The 14,705-nt window shown below is 42.0% G+C and overlaps 1 protein-coding gene across 1 annotated transcript in view; it reads left to right on the forward strand.

Moving 5' to 3' along the window:
* Positions 1-848: 848 nt before the first annotated feature.
* The window catches only part of LOC308290285 (uncharacterized protein), a gene marked incomplete at both ends in the record, with an annotated part of 33,512 nt that continues 19,655 nt past the window's right edge, over positions 849-14,705 (forward strand). Inside the window, 4 exons of the mRNA XM_080732070.1 lie at positions 849-1,278; positions 2,218-2,967; positions 3,789-3,916; positions 5,829-6,218. Of these exons, the coding sequence (XP_080588196.1) occupies positions 849-1,278; positions 2,218-2,967; positions 3,789-3,916; positions 5,829-6,218 (1,698 nt within the window). The remainder of the gene's footprint in view (positions 1,279-2,217; positions 2,968-3,788; positions 3,917-5,828; positions 6,219-14,705) is intronic.

Here is a 14,705-nt window from a genome sequence, read left to right on the forward strand (position 1 = left end):
CAAAAATGATTTAGAGGTACAAACAAGAAGGTACAATATTGTCACTATAGGGGTACAGAAATGATTTAGAGGTAAAAATAAGAAGGTACAATATTGTCACTCGGGGTACAGAAATGGTCCTTATAAGGTACAAACAAGAAGGTACAATAATGTACCAGTGTTAAAGGTACAGTTCTGTACCCAGCGAGGGTACGCCCCCAGCGACGAAGCCTTTGTACCTTTTAAGGTACAAAACCGGCCCTTTATTTCTCTGTGTGCAGGGGGGAAAATAAAAGTTACTTTTAAATATAAATCCATGAATGTCTCTTTGTCTATCTGTGCTGGTTATTATGTTGTTAAATTACAGTAAAATAACTACAAATGCAAAAGGTTACAAAATGGTCACTTTAACAAGGTATTATAATTATATTCTCTACACTTGTATTCACCCCATCTTGACAAAATGGTATATTCCCAGGTTCTGCAGGTCAGCTGCACAGGTGCAATGCACTTGAACAACCGTTCCAGACCTTAGCTTTTTCTGAACTGACGCCACTGTTACAGGGTTTGCATATCGATGCGATCAGTGATCTACTGGTATGACTTGTATGAGCATATAGCCTAGGTGTGGGCTTGTTGTATCAGATCCATTCAGTATCAGTTAATACAGAACCTGTACCTGACCAGTGTGTCTGTCGTTCTTATTCTACCAAGCACACTACACTTTCAAACATGGTGTCAGAAAGTGGTGGCTCGCGTTTATATTTGTAGACGCGAGTTACGTTAAGTGTCGGCAAAAAAAAAAAAACTGCATTCAGCGACGTTGATTCTGTACTACTAGTCGGTGTGCAGACTGGCTAGTGGCTACCATGGCTGCTAACATTCCCCCGCCAACTGCGATGAGCTTCACGGGCGACTGGAGCACGAACTGGGACATTTTCCGGGACGAGTTTGAGGACTACATTCTCGTTACAGGAATAGCGGAAAAGGACAAAAAGATCCAGGCGGCAACCCTACGGAGCGTAATGGGGACTGAATGCAGACATATTTACCGACACAACTTGAACCTCTCGGCGGAAGGACAAGGGGACCCTAAAGCGATACTGGAGGCTTTGGAAAAGTACTTCAAACCGGCAAAGAACATCATCTATGAAAGATATCTGTTCGGGATCTGTAAACAGGAGGAGGGCGAATCCATAGACACGTTTGTGACCAGACTGAGGGAGAAGGCAGCAACGTGTGAGTACGGACAGTTAAAAGATGAATTGATCCGTGATAAAATTGTACTGGGCATTGCTAGTGAGAGTACAAGGCGGAGGCTGTTGAGAGAAAAAGACCTCACTTTGATCACTGCTATTGAAGCGTGTCGTGCTGCAGAGCTAACCGAAGTCAGAATGCGAGTGATGGAAATGGCTACGGCTAGTAGCACACATGCTAGCGCACACAATAGTGAGACGCTACACTCCGTTGCTAAGCAACAAACCAGACATTACAAATCGTGGCGGAGCTATTCACCCAAAAAGTCCGACGCTGCCAGCGCCTACGCTTGCAAATACTGTGGCAACGCACATTCAAGGGGAAGAGAGCATTGCCCAGCTTTCGGGAAAAAATGCAGATTATGTGGAACTAACAATCATTTTGCACAAGTGTGTCAAAAAAGCAAACGAGGGAGCACTACAGGAAAGGTGCACTGCATGGATGAGGAGCTCTCAGAGCAGAGCAGTGATGGGGAGTCACAGTCACAGTTGTACACTGTTGAGTCAGTCAGTGCAGTAGGACAAACTAAAGGAAAGAAATGGTTTGTGACATTACGGTTCAACAACAAAGCACAGAGATGTCAGTTGGACTCGGGGGCCACATGTACATGTGACGTAATGACTCTCTCAGATAAGAAAAAACTTTCACCCCATGCAAAGCTTCGCCCAAGCAAAACCAGTCTAAGGCTGTATTCGGGGAAGCTAGTGAGCTCATTAGGCATTTTTGACACTGAATGTACAGTACGGGGTCGCAAATACAAGCTCTCGTTTGAGGTCGTGAAAAAGGGACAGCATCCTCTCTTATCGGGTGACACCAGTGAACGCCTTGGGTTTATGCACTTCACGATCCCTGAGGAGGTGCTAAAAGTTGAGCATGTAACCAAGGAAAACCCAGGCAGCAACGTTAACCATGCACTGCCCAGACCTCTAACAAAGGAAAATATAATCAGCAAATACAATGATGTGTTCACTGCACCTGTAGAATCTGTGCCCGGGGAAGTGCATTTTGACCTCGATCCTGAAATTCCAGCTGTTCAGTGCGCTCCACGCAATGTTCCCATTGCTATGAAAGCAGCAGTCAAAGCCCAGCTGGACAAGTATGAGGCTGAAGGTCATATTACTCCGGTCACAGAGCCTACTGACTGGATCAGTAATCTAGTAATTGTGAGCAAGCCAGAAAAACTGAGAATTTGTATCGATCCTAAGTTTCTCAATAAAGCTCTGCGGCGCTCACACTACATTATGCCCACTCTGGAGGATGTACTGTATAAATTGCCTAAAGCACGAATCTTCACCTTAGTCGACGCAAGAGATGCCTTTCTGCAGTGCAAGTTGGACAACGAAAGCAGTCTCATGACCACATTCTGGACCCCTTGGGGGCGGAAACGGTGGCTCAAATTGCCATTCGGGGTGTCGGTGGCACCTGAAGTATATCAAAGGAAGCAGCATGAGCTGTTGGCTGGACTCAGAGGCATAGAGCCCATCGCTGACGACATACTGGTCGTGGGCTGCGGTGACACGGACAAAGAGGCAGAGTCCGACCATGACACCAAGCTCCTGGCGCTGCTGGACCGCTGCCGTGAGGTCAAACTACGCTTAGGTGTCAAAAAGCTGCAGTTCAGGGTGCCGGAAGTTCAGTTTCACGGCCACATCCTCTCAGTGGCTGGGCTGAAGCCCGATCCAGAAAAGGTCAGGGCCATCATTGACATGCCCAATCCAACGGATGCCAAAGGTGTGCAGCGCCTCGTGGGCTTTGCTAATTATTTAGCCAAATTCATGCGCACCTGTCAGGTGTTTGTGAGCCGTTGCGTCGCCTCCTGGATAAAGACACTCTCTGGCACTGGTTGCCTAAACATGAAGCGGCAATACAAGAGCTCAAGCGGCTGGCTACAACCATGCCAGTATTGCGCTATTATGATGTGACCAAGTCTGTCACTATTCAGAGTGATGCCAGCCAAAGCGGGCTCGGGTGCTGCCTCATGCAGGATGGACAACCTATTGCGTTTGCTTCTAGAGCTCTCACTCCAACAGAAAGAAATTATGCACAAATTGAGAAAGAGTGCCTCAGCATCGTTTTTGCCTGTCAACGGTTTCACCACTATTTGTATGGCCGCGATCTCATTACGGCAGAAACAGATCACAAACCCCTGATATCGATCTTTAGCAAGCCTCTCCTCAGTGCACCGAAGAGGCTTCAAGGCATGCTTATGACCCTACAAAACTACTGTCTGAAAGTCATCTACAAACCAGGGCAGGAGATGTTCATCAGCGACACACTCAGTAGGGCCACGGCAGATTGCACTGGCAGGGGGACGGCCTACCAGCGGCATACTATCTGCTCTATACAACAAGAACAAGAGGACATGCAATACGTAAACCAAGCAGACTTCCTTAACGTAAGTGGCCAACGGCTGGAACAAATCAAGAAGCACACAGAGCAGGATGAAAGTCTCCAGATGCTGAAATCTACAGTCCTGTCAGGCTGGCCAGAAGACAAGGTCATTTCGGATAATGCTGGACAATTCTCGTCACAATTTGCACGTTTTGCCTCAGAATGGGAATTCGAGCATGTGACCTCCTCTCCAAGATACCCCAGAGCGAACGGCAAGGCCGAGTCGGCCGTGAAGATTGCAAAAAGCCTGTTGCGCAAGGCCTTGCGTGATAACAACGACCCTTGGAAGGCAATATTACACTGGAGAAATACTCCGACTAGGGTTGCCACCTTTCAGAAATTGAAATAAGGAACACCTCTTCCGGGCACGCGGTGCGTGCGTTCCGTGCGCGTGGCACAGCCGCCGGCCGGCGAAAAAATGCAGTCCCAAACCCATGAAATGCATAGAATAGTTATAACTATAACACACAACATGGTATAACCTATATTGTTTTGCAGTTTGAAGTGGCCAATTGTTTCTAAAATATGAACAGGTTAATTGTGTATGAAATAAAGCAATGTATGAATGATTTGAACCTGGCTCTTGTATTGGGTCACTTGGTGGTCAGTAAAGAGAAGGTAGTCAAGAAACCATTAAGTCATATAGGCCTACTTAAAGTTTAAAGTGCTTTATTAGCAACAAAGATTAAACATTTTTTACTTTAGGCTGAATAGGCTTCACTAGCCTGAACCTGAGCATAGCCTAGTTAAAGTGCTTTATTAGCAATGAACATTGAACATTTTTACTTTAGGCCAGGGGTAGGCAACCTTAGGCACGGGTGCCAACATTGGCACAGGGAAGAGTGATCACCGGCACTGGTAGAAGTGTGAGAGATAGATTTTCTATTTTAAAAACAAATCTTTTTTTTTTTTACGTGGTCAATTAAATGAAGTTAGCTCATTTATAGCATATAACATCTTGCACAAAATGTTAACAATGTCCTGCCAATCAAAATATGTCAAAATATTTGTCATTAAAAAAAATAAAAAATAAACGTGGTCAATTAAATGAAGTTAGCTAATTTATAGCAAATTACATCTTGCACAAAATTCTACATTCATTAGAAAACAAATTAGAAAATTACAAATTGTAAAAATTGTAAAAAATTGTAAAAAATTACAAATTAGAAAACAAATGTCTAAGAAGTGGTGAAAATAACCAATCTACAAGCTCACAATGATGTGAGCTTGTTGATCTGCTATTTTCACTAGTTTGAGAAAGTCTGTGAAAATGTCTCATTTCTTTTTTGTGTCATGGCATGGGCTAAATGTTTGGGAACCACTCAGGCTACTACTGACATGATGACATCTTAAATCATAAATAAGGACATCTTAACATGACATGAATGACATCTCAAATCATAAATAAGGTCAATATGTCCCATACCGAATCAATCTCAGGAGCTGTTTCAGGTATGAAGAACTGTCTGCGACACCGCTCTCTGGGTCTGCTGTGTTCTTATATTTCGGGAATGTGTTTCTCCTCTCTCATGCTGTCTGATATCAGACACTCCACCATGTGATACAGAGAACGTTCGCCGACATACTCTGCAGTTCGCTTTATAAACGTCTTCACTGACGCTGTCAAGCCACGGGTTTGTTTCTTCCCACTCGCGTCTGTACCTTTGGTAGCCTACAAAGGTACTCCACCGCCTCAAAAAAAGGACAGACGCCGGTGGAGTATTGAATTCAGACGACATTTTTAAAGCGCGCGGTGTGCCTGATCTGCCTGGTGTAAGGAGGAAGTTCGACTGTAACTAGGCAACGGTGATTGACAGCGACATGCAGTGCATATGCAGACAGGGGCCCTGCTAGCGGAGATCGCAGGAGAGGAGAGGAGAGCGTACAGCCGCAGCGACTTTTGCTGTCTTTTCCTGTGTTTTATTTCATTCATTATTGTTAAATTCTGTGTTGAGGTTTGTGTGACAGACCTTTATGGGGCATTTGGTTAAATACGGAACAAACTGCGTTCCGTATTGGTTCAATACGGAACGCATCTTTTAATTGTCCAATACGGAACGATTCCGTATTATACGGAACGGGTGGCAACCCTAACTCCGACTGAGAACATGGACAGCAGCCCGGCACAAAGGCTCCTGGCTCGTCGACTGAAGACATCCATTCCTGTGACCAACCGACTCCTTGAACCGATTGTGGTGCAGGGGGTTACAGAAAAGCTGCGTCACAAGAGGCAGATTGCCAAGTCTTTCTATGACCGGACTGCACGGGTCCTGCCGGAACTGGAGGTCGGCGAGACTGTGAGAATGAAGCCCCTGCCGGGTGACAATACCCGGATATGGAGAGCTGGGACCTGTCTCGGAAAAGTAGCGCCCAGATCATATCTGGTGGAGATTGAGGGCTCTATCTATCGACGCAACCGGGTCGACCTGAGAGTAGCGGAGTCATCCGCTGCTCAGGCTATCTGCAGGACAGCTGTGGATCTGGACTGTGGGGCACACGAGTTGGAGCCGGCCCACAGTGGGGCTGCAGAGACCGTAGAGATGTCTCCAACTGTGGCCGAGCCAACCGTGGCCGAGCCAAGCCCTGTTAAGGTCACGCCAAGGGCCTCGACCGGACTTATAACACGCACCAGGGTTGGACGGGTGTCAAGGCCACCAGAGAGACTGGGGTATTAGCATAGGAGGCACGTTTGGAGAATAAGAAAAAAAAAAGGAAAAAAAAAAAATGGGAAGAAAGAAAAAATGAATATGTAAAGTATCGCAATGTGGGGTCACTGGGGTTTGCATGCCTAGGTATATCTGGGGGGGGCTTACTTTGGAAAAGGAAGATGTTACAGGGTTTGCATATCGATGCGATCAGTGATCTACTGGTATGACTTGTATGAGCATATAGCCTAGGTGTGGGCTTGTTGTATCAGATCCATTCAGTATCAGTTAATACAGAACCTGTACCTGACCAGTGTGTCTGTCGTTCTTATTCTACCAAGCACACTACACTTTCAAACAGCCTACTCGACCCCAGTACCTGAGTAAGAGTACAGACACTCTACACAACAAGTAAAAGTAGCTCAGTCAAATGTTACTTGAGTAAGAGTAAAATTGATTTTAAATGTAAGTATTCAAGAGTTCATGTTTTTAACCCATTCAGGCCTAAGAGTAAGAGCACATGTATTAATGGATGAATTATTGTATTTTTTTCACAATTAATTTATGGACCTTGAACTAGGGCATTAATGAACTGTGATTTTTGCAAGTCGACTCGACTCAGTAAAAAGTTGAGTTGAAGTCTGACGACATCACATCACACAGGACCCCCCAATTATTTTGGGGGGGTCCCCAGATGATTAACTTAATGTGAAACATTGTTTTCTCACTCAGCTGTAAACAAACCAACATAAAGTTTAAGTGTATAGAGGGTATCTTCACATTTCTAAAGTGACAATTTAAGGACTTTTTAATACCTCTAAAATGACAGATTAAACATTGTCAAAATTGTCAAATATATAGAGCCAGAAATTGTGAAAATAGCAGATCTACATGCATGTGGATCTGCTATTTTCACAATAGAACGTTTTTTTTTTTTTTTTTTTTTTTTTTTTGGCAACTTCGACTTTCTCTGGTGGGAGTCGACTTGTGTAATGAAGTTGACTGAGTCGACTTGTCGACTTTTTCGTTAATGCCCTACTAGTCGGGGACCCAGTCCCCAAAAATGCCGTACTTTTTATTTCTGTTTTATCTATTAGTTTGGCAATTAAGGTCCACAGAATGAGAGGCCTGCTCTGCCGGAAAGTTCGTGAAAAAAAGTTAGAGGCATTTTTGTGTAATAAAGCCTTCATTTTTTGACCCTGTGATATGAACTAGGTTTCCTTTCTTAAAGTGCTCTTTAAGTTGTGTAGAATGTCAATAAATCATTCCCAGATACACAGAACACATGTGTGAACAACACCAAGTCAAGAAATAATCTCCCAAAGCCTTTCCAAATGATTTATTTGCCATTTTATGTACAAAAATGTACCCGTTTCTTGCATTTTTCCCAATAATTCTATCTTTACTTCAATTGTAATCAACTTTGCCATGGCTTATGACATCAGGCAATGTTTCATCCTTTTCAGCAATCTTTATAGTTATTCCACACAAAATATTATTAAAATCAACCCTAAATTAAAGGAACTGTGGTGATTTTATTACCCTTATGCTCCGAATTCATTTAGCCTTTTTTTTGGCAGAAAAAAACCTGTACCCCCTCAAAAAACGTAAAATGTAACACAACAAATTCAAGTATTTTTTTTTATCATAAACAGCTGTTATCTTATACAGTATATGAATTGATAAAACAGGAAATTAAACATTTAGCTGAATAAAATCAAGATTATGATATCTAATATCACGAAAATGAAAATAACTAACGATTAACTCATTCACTGTCACTGTCCTCAAGTATGAGTTCAACTCGTGAACATTTGTTTGGGTCCCCAGTGCAGAGACATGCAATTACACACTTGACCCCGGCTCTTGCACATGAGCATCTTCTGGTACACTTGCTCTTCTTGCAGTGGCAGTATTTGGTGCATTTATATTCTGCAGGTTTGGCATCCTTCAGCATCATGGTTGCCACACTGACAAGCTCTCTCCCAAAGTTGGTTGCAACAGGGTAAGTTGGCTGAGACGTGTGCTTGTTTACATACAGCCAACTGATGCAGGGCTCTGTAAAGGTGTAATTGGAAGGCATCTTCAGTAGGTGGAAGACAACGTATGTCTCCTTTGATGTTGCCAAAAAGATGAGCTCGCAGTGCTCGCAATACAACCTCTGCACCACGAACAGGCTGTAGTTGTTGTGGCTACTGACACAGATGTGATCATGATGTGCATATACTACATCACACACATGGATGGCCTACATGAGTTATGGGTAAAGAAGATGGACACTTACCTACCTGCTCATGCAATTGTGGATGCCCTGGCAGTGAAGTATGATGTTGAAGCTTTAGATCTTTCATGCATACTCCTCAGCAGCTACATACTGACTGGATGTGACACAGTGAGCTATCTTTACAGAAGAGGAAAAAGGCGTGCCTACAAAACTGCTGTTGAGCACCCAAAAGTCCTTCTGCCTCTGTGCCGATATGGAGACTCTGGGGAAAGTCTGGAAGTTACAGAAGATGTTGTGACGGTGGCTAGACGATACATGGTTTCACTGTATGAGAGGAGTGATTTCAGTGGTAATCTGGATGCACTGCGAGCTCATCTTTTTGGCAACATCAAAGGAGACATGCGTTGTCTTCCACCTACTGAAGATGCCTTCCAATTACACCTTTACAGAGCCCTGCATCAGTTGGCTGTATGTAAACGAGCACACGTCTCAGCCAACTTACCCTGTTGCAACCAACTTTGGGAGAGAGCTTGTCAGTGGTAAGCTAGTGGCAACCATGATGCTGAAGGATGCCAAACCTGCAGAATATAAACGCACCAAATAAGAAGAGCAAGTGTACCAGAGGATGCTCATGTGCAAGAGCCGGGGCCAAGTGTGTAATTGCATGTCTCTGCACTGGGGACCCCAACAAATGTTCACGAGTTGAACTCATACAACAAATGTTCACGAGTTGAACTCATACTTGAGGACAGTGACAGTGAATGAGTTAATCGTTAGTTATTTTCATTTTCGTGATATTAGATTTTATTCAGCTAAATGTTTAATTTCCTGTTTTTTCAATTCATATACTGTATAAGATAACAGCTGTTTATGATAAAACAATACTTGACTTTGTTGTGTTACATGTTTGTTTTGTTTTTTGAGGGGGTAAAGGTTTTGTTTTCTGCCAGAAAAAGGCTATATGAATTTGGAGCATAAGGGTTATAAAATCACCACAGTTCCTTTAATTTAGGGTTGATTTTAATAATATTTTGTGTGGAATAACTATAAAGATTGCTGAAAAGGATGAAACATTGCCTGATGTCATAAGCCATGGCAAAGTTGATTACAATTGAAGTAAAGATAAAATTATTGGGGAAAAATGCAAGAAACGGGTACATTTTTGTACATAAAATGGCTATAAATCATTTGGAAAGGCTTTGGGAGATTATTTCTTGACTTGGTGTTGTTCACACATGTGTTCTGTGTATCTGGGAATGATTTATTGACATTTTACACAACTTAATGAGCACTTTAAGAAAGGAAACCTAGTTCATATCACAGGGTCAAAAAATGAAGGCTTTGTTTGTTACACAACAATGCCTCTAACTTTTTTTCGCGAACTTTCCGGCAGAACAGGCCTCTCATTCTGTGGACCTTAATGACCAAACTAATAGATAAAACAGAAATAAAAAGTACGGCAGAAAATCACAGGTACCCCTCTTTTCTTTGAGCTTTTGGCCATGTGGGTCCCCGACTACTACCTTGAAACTCTTGTTTCAGAGAATTTTAAGCCACCTGTACTGATGTACATACGTTGAGCAACTATGTTATACAAAGCCTGAAGAAACACCTCTAAAAACTGTAATAAAATGAATGGGATCATAAAAAAGGACAGTTGTGTCATTCTCACGTTTTATTAAACACCCCCCGCACACACATCACATCAGGCAAGGCATCGCTATCTCCCCCTCACACAAGGTCCATTCATTGTTCTGCATTTGAGCCACGGACCACCATTATGAGATTTAGCCTCTCAGAGCCAAGATTTGTCTTGTCCACACTAGGGCATAACGAAAAAGTCGACATTACACAAGTCAACTCCCACCAGAGAAAGTCGAAAGTCGAAGGTATATATCGTTATATATAAAAAAAATCGCACTGTTTCCATGTCAAATATCATTGTGTGATTAAAATGTGATTAATTGAGATTAATGTATTACAAAGCCTGCCTACTGGAATCAGTTTTAACCCTGTCATCGCAAGCGCAAGTAGTTAGCGCATGCACAAGTAATTTAGTTTTGGGTTAAAACTGATTCCGGTTTGGTAGTTCCGGCCAAAATGTAGTCCGTTTTTACTACAAAATAACGTAGGATATCATCCGGTCTAGACCGGATCAACCAACCTTTTTAGTAAACGAATACCAGGCTTTCCCCAGAAAGCCAGGTGACGCGAGGTTATCTCTTAAAGACACTGATCACTATAAGATAATCACAATTATTTTACATATTCCTCAGAATCCTTTCCCTTCATCTGTATGAATTAATCTGTTGAAAAACAACATTGGTTTTGTTTAAAATTGGTTTTGGTCAAAATTGGTTTCTAAAAGTCCACAAGGTCACAAGCTCACTTGCACTATAAACTATTTGCACTATAAAAGCATATTTAAAGTATTAAAACTTAATATTGCCCTACAAATGATGTATTAAGATTATTGTTAACGGACATTGTCATTGTCATTAATTTGTGTATTTAAGTCATCATGTCTTTCTTCTAGTGCAATGTTTGGTAACAAAGTCTAAAAGGTCAACGACAGAAATGTAATTTCTATTCTATTGTTCCAACGTTCAAAGCCAAATACTAAACAATATCATTGTTTGTATGATAATGAATCAGCAACTAAAATGTAATGATGGAGTCACTCCTAGAAGTGTTCAGTAGTTGTGGATGTTTCTCGTTTGGACCAAAGAGTTCTTGGCTGCTGAAGACCAAGAACTAATTATTTATGTAAGAACAACCTATTTTAAACACTTATGGCTTTTTATATGTATCTGACTGTGCCTGATTGATATGAACTTTTTCTATTTTCATAAAATAAAATGCTTTGTAAACATCCTAATTGTACTCTGTCTTAATAGATGTAAACTTTAATTAAATCTTTAGCTCAGTCTGTGATTAATAAATGCATTATGATGTTAATAATAGGACATTATTTGATGCTCTATCAACAATACTATTAATATTTTATTAAATGGTTCCAGTGTAAATATATTAAAAATGTCCTTGACATGAAACAGTTTGAGCGCCAATAAGACACCAGACTCATCTTACCAGCTTTTTTAATCTTGCCATAATAGACTGTCATTCAAAAGTATGCAATATTACAGAATACTAAGATATTATATTGTACTGTCATCAGGAAACTCTGTGCTATTCTTCTGCCATAAACACAATGATCAATACATGATGTCATACAACGTCATACTGTATTATAATACTGTATATCGTCCAAACATGTAAAAGAAGATTAATGTTCCAATGTTCTGATTTAACATCAGCCTGTTTTACTGCAGTACCTTTGTCAACCTGTAGGTGTCCTACCAGACCACAGGAACATAACATAACAACTATTATACTCAGAGTGGTCAAAATAATATCCTATTAACACAACATAAGAAAGGGGAAGGTCTCATGACCCAAACCTTGATCTAATAAATTATTCTCTTGAACTTACAAGATCGAGGCACGTTTGTTTTCATTCTTTTCTCTATGAACTATACGCAAGGCCAGTGGTTTTCAAAGTACCCAGGGGTATGTGTATTTTTCATTCAGTAGGTGGGGGTAAGTGGGGAACATAGAACCTGGGGAACATAGAACCTTTTTTTGCGGGGGTAAATAGGGAACATAGAACCTGGGGAACATAGGAAATGAGCTCAGTACGGTGTTTCTCAAACTGGGGTCCAGGGACCCCCAGGGTTCCAGTGGGTTCTAAATGGACCCTTACAGGTCCATGTGTTTCCATTTATTCATTCTCCAGAACCAACCGTCTCAGTTCAGTCAGTGTGTTGGTGTTTGCATGACTTTCATCATTGACTGATTATTGTTGTTATCACTGAAGTGTAGTTACCCAATGTGACCACAGGGTGGCATCTCAGTGCAGCATCATGTAGCAAAAAAAACAAAAAAAAAACATTATATTTAGTTTGCCTGTTTGTGCATGTTTTTTGTTCTTGAAATTACTTAAAAAATAGCACATGTACAAGCTTGTGATGTGCTGTGAGTACATCTGCTATTTGTGAATTATACAATAGGTTACAATTATTGTGGCTCTAATGTTCTAAGCCATTGGTTCTCAAAGTGAGGTCTGGGGACCCCCAGGGGTCCTTGGGAGGGTCCCCAGGAAAAGTAGTTAACATAGCATCACAATCAATTGAACCACGTTATCCATTGTTATGTTGGCTATCCAAAAATAGCAGATCTACAAGCTCACCACAGCTTGTAGGTGTTTGAAGATATTTGAAAAAAATATCGAAAATATTTAGAATATTTAGAATAATTGTGAAAATTGTTTAACACAAATGCTCTCTTCTGGGGGTCCCTGTTCAAAATCATTTTCAGATGGGGGTCCTCGGCCAAACATACATTTAGGGGTCCTTGGCATGTAAAGGTTAGAGAACCAAGGCTTAAAGGACATCCCTCATCTTACAGGATGTCATTTGTATAAACTGTAGATGTGAGTGGACTAGGATTTTCTCACTCTTCTGCCAGTGTGCCAGTGATCAGTGATCAGTGATCAGCCTCCAAGGCTTATTTTTAGTTTGGGTTTAGCTTATAACTTTATATCAATTTCACCACTTTTGCAGTAAAATGTTTTTATACTAGAATCCATGTCATGTATGGGAGGCCTTAGAGAGGAGGAAAAGCTGTGTTGTGTTTGGTCCTGTGTTTCTGTGTGTTTGTCTCTGTGTGTTTGGTCCTGTGTTTCTGTGTGTTTGTCTCTGGTCTGTTGCTGTTGGACTGGTTTGACTCACAGAGAGATGGGTGCAGTCTGGCACCATGCCAAGAGCACTTGAGGACGTTTAGGTGTGTGTGTGTGTGTGTGTGTGTGTGTGTGTGTGTGTGTGTGTGTGTGTGTGTGTGTGTGTGTGTGTGTGTGTGTGTGTGTGTGTGTGTGTGTGTGTGTGAATGGGTGAATGTAATGCACAATCTCTGTAAAGCGCCTTGGATACACACACACACACACACACACACACACACACACACACACACACAGAGAGAGAGAGAGAGAGAGAGAGAGAGAGAGAGAGAGAGAGAGAGAGAGAGGGAGGTGTTTAAAGTGCTTGTCGCAGAGTCGGAGCAGAAAGGAAACACGCACAGACTGGATAACCCAACAACTCGTCTTTACATGCCTATGGAATATTATGGAACACCCGCGACGTTACGGAGGGACTGCTACCTGTTTAGGGTAATCACTGACTGTACTTTATATTTATGTTTTAGTTTAGAGTAATCACTGACTGCACTTCACTTTATGTTTTAGTTGGTAGGCTACAGCCATGTTGTTGGAGGAGGAGAATTGCACTTTGGAATGTCAGTTATAGTTTTGGGAGAGTATAGCGACAGAGAATGTCAGAGATAGACGTTTAGGCTAAACCTTGGCCAGGAACGATATCTAGCCTAATCATAATTATGGCCGAGTTGTTAATAGAACTTCACGACCGTTTTGAATGCATCTTCAAAACCTGGGCAGGGGCGGAAATATAACATTAACAACAACAGCAGCAGCAGCAGCAGCAGCAGCAGTAGTAGCAGCAGCAGTAGTAACAGTCAGTGAGAAAGATACATGCCGGTTATAGTTTATCTCGAGAACAGTTTATCTCGAGACGGCGTCGGTCGTTGTCCTAGTAAGGGCCTCAACAGATGAACAGAATTCGCCTACAATAAGATATTATAATTTTTTCATCGGATCGTATGAGCTCACACACAACACCATCCTCAGTCTTGACGATTATTGGGTCGTGTGTCCCGCTGTGCGAGAGACGCGCGACAGGCCCACACACACAACAAGAACTCTTCCCCGACACCCCTGTGGCGAATTCTGGAGCGAGACGTGACGAGACAAAAAAATAAAAAATAAATCACGCCTCGCAGCGCTGAAGAGCAGCAGCTGTCAGCTGTGTTGGCCTTGAATCTCCCAAACCGTAAATAAAACAAAGCCATAAAAGATATGTTTCTGGATAAATAAACGTGTCTATAACCACTCAAACTGCATGGCGCACTGTGCGCAAAGACGCTGATCATTGATGTATTCCTGTATGCAAAACCGAACTGTTTTAAAGTGACTTTCAAAACTCAACAATCTGCTATAATACAAAGCGCCTCGGCGCTGCGAAGCGATACGAAATAAAACCAAGTGCTGGGATATACGAAATCAAATCAAATAACGTGCT

The sequence above is a fragment of the Nannobrachium achirus genome (assembly GCF_963921795.1).
Source record: "Nannobrachium achirus genome assembly, chromosome: 1".
Classification (NCBI taxonomy): domain Eukaryota; kingdom Metazoa; phylum Chordata; class Actinopteri; order Myctophiformes; family Myctophidae; genus Nannobrachium; species Nannobrachium achirus.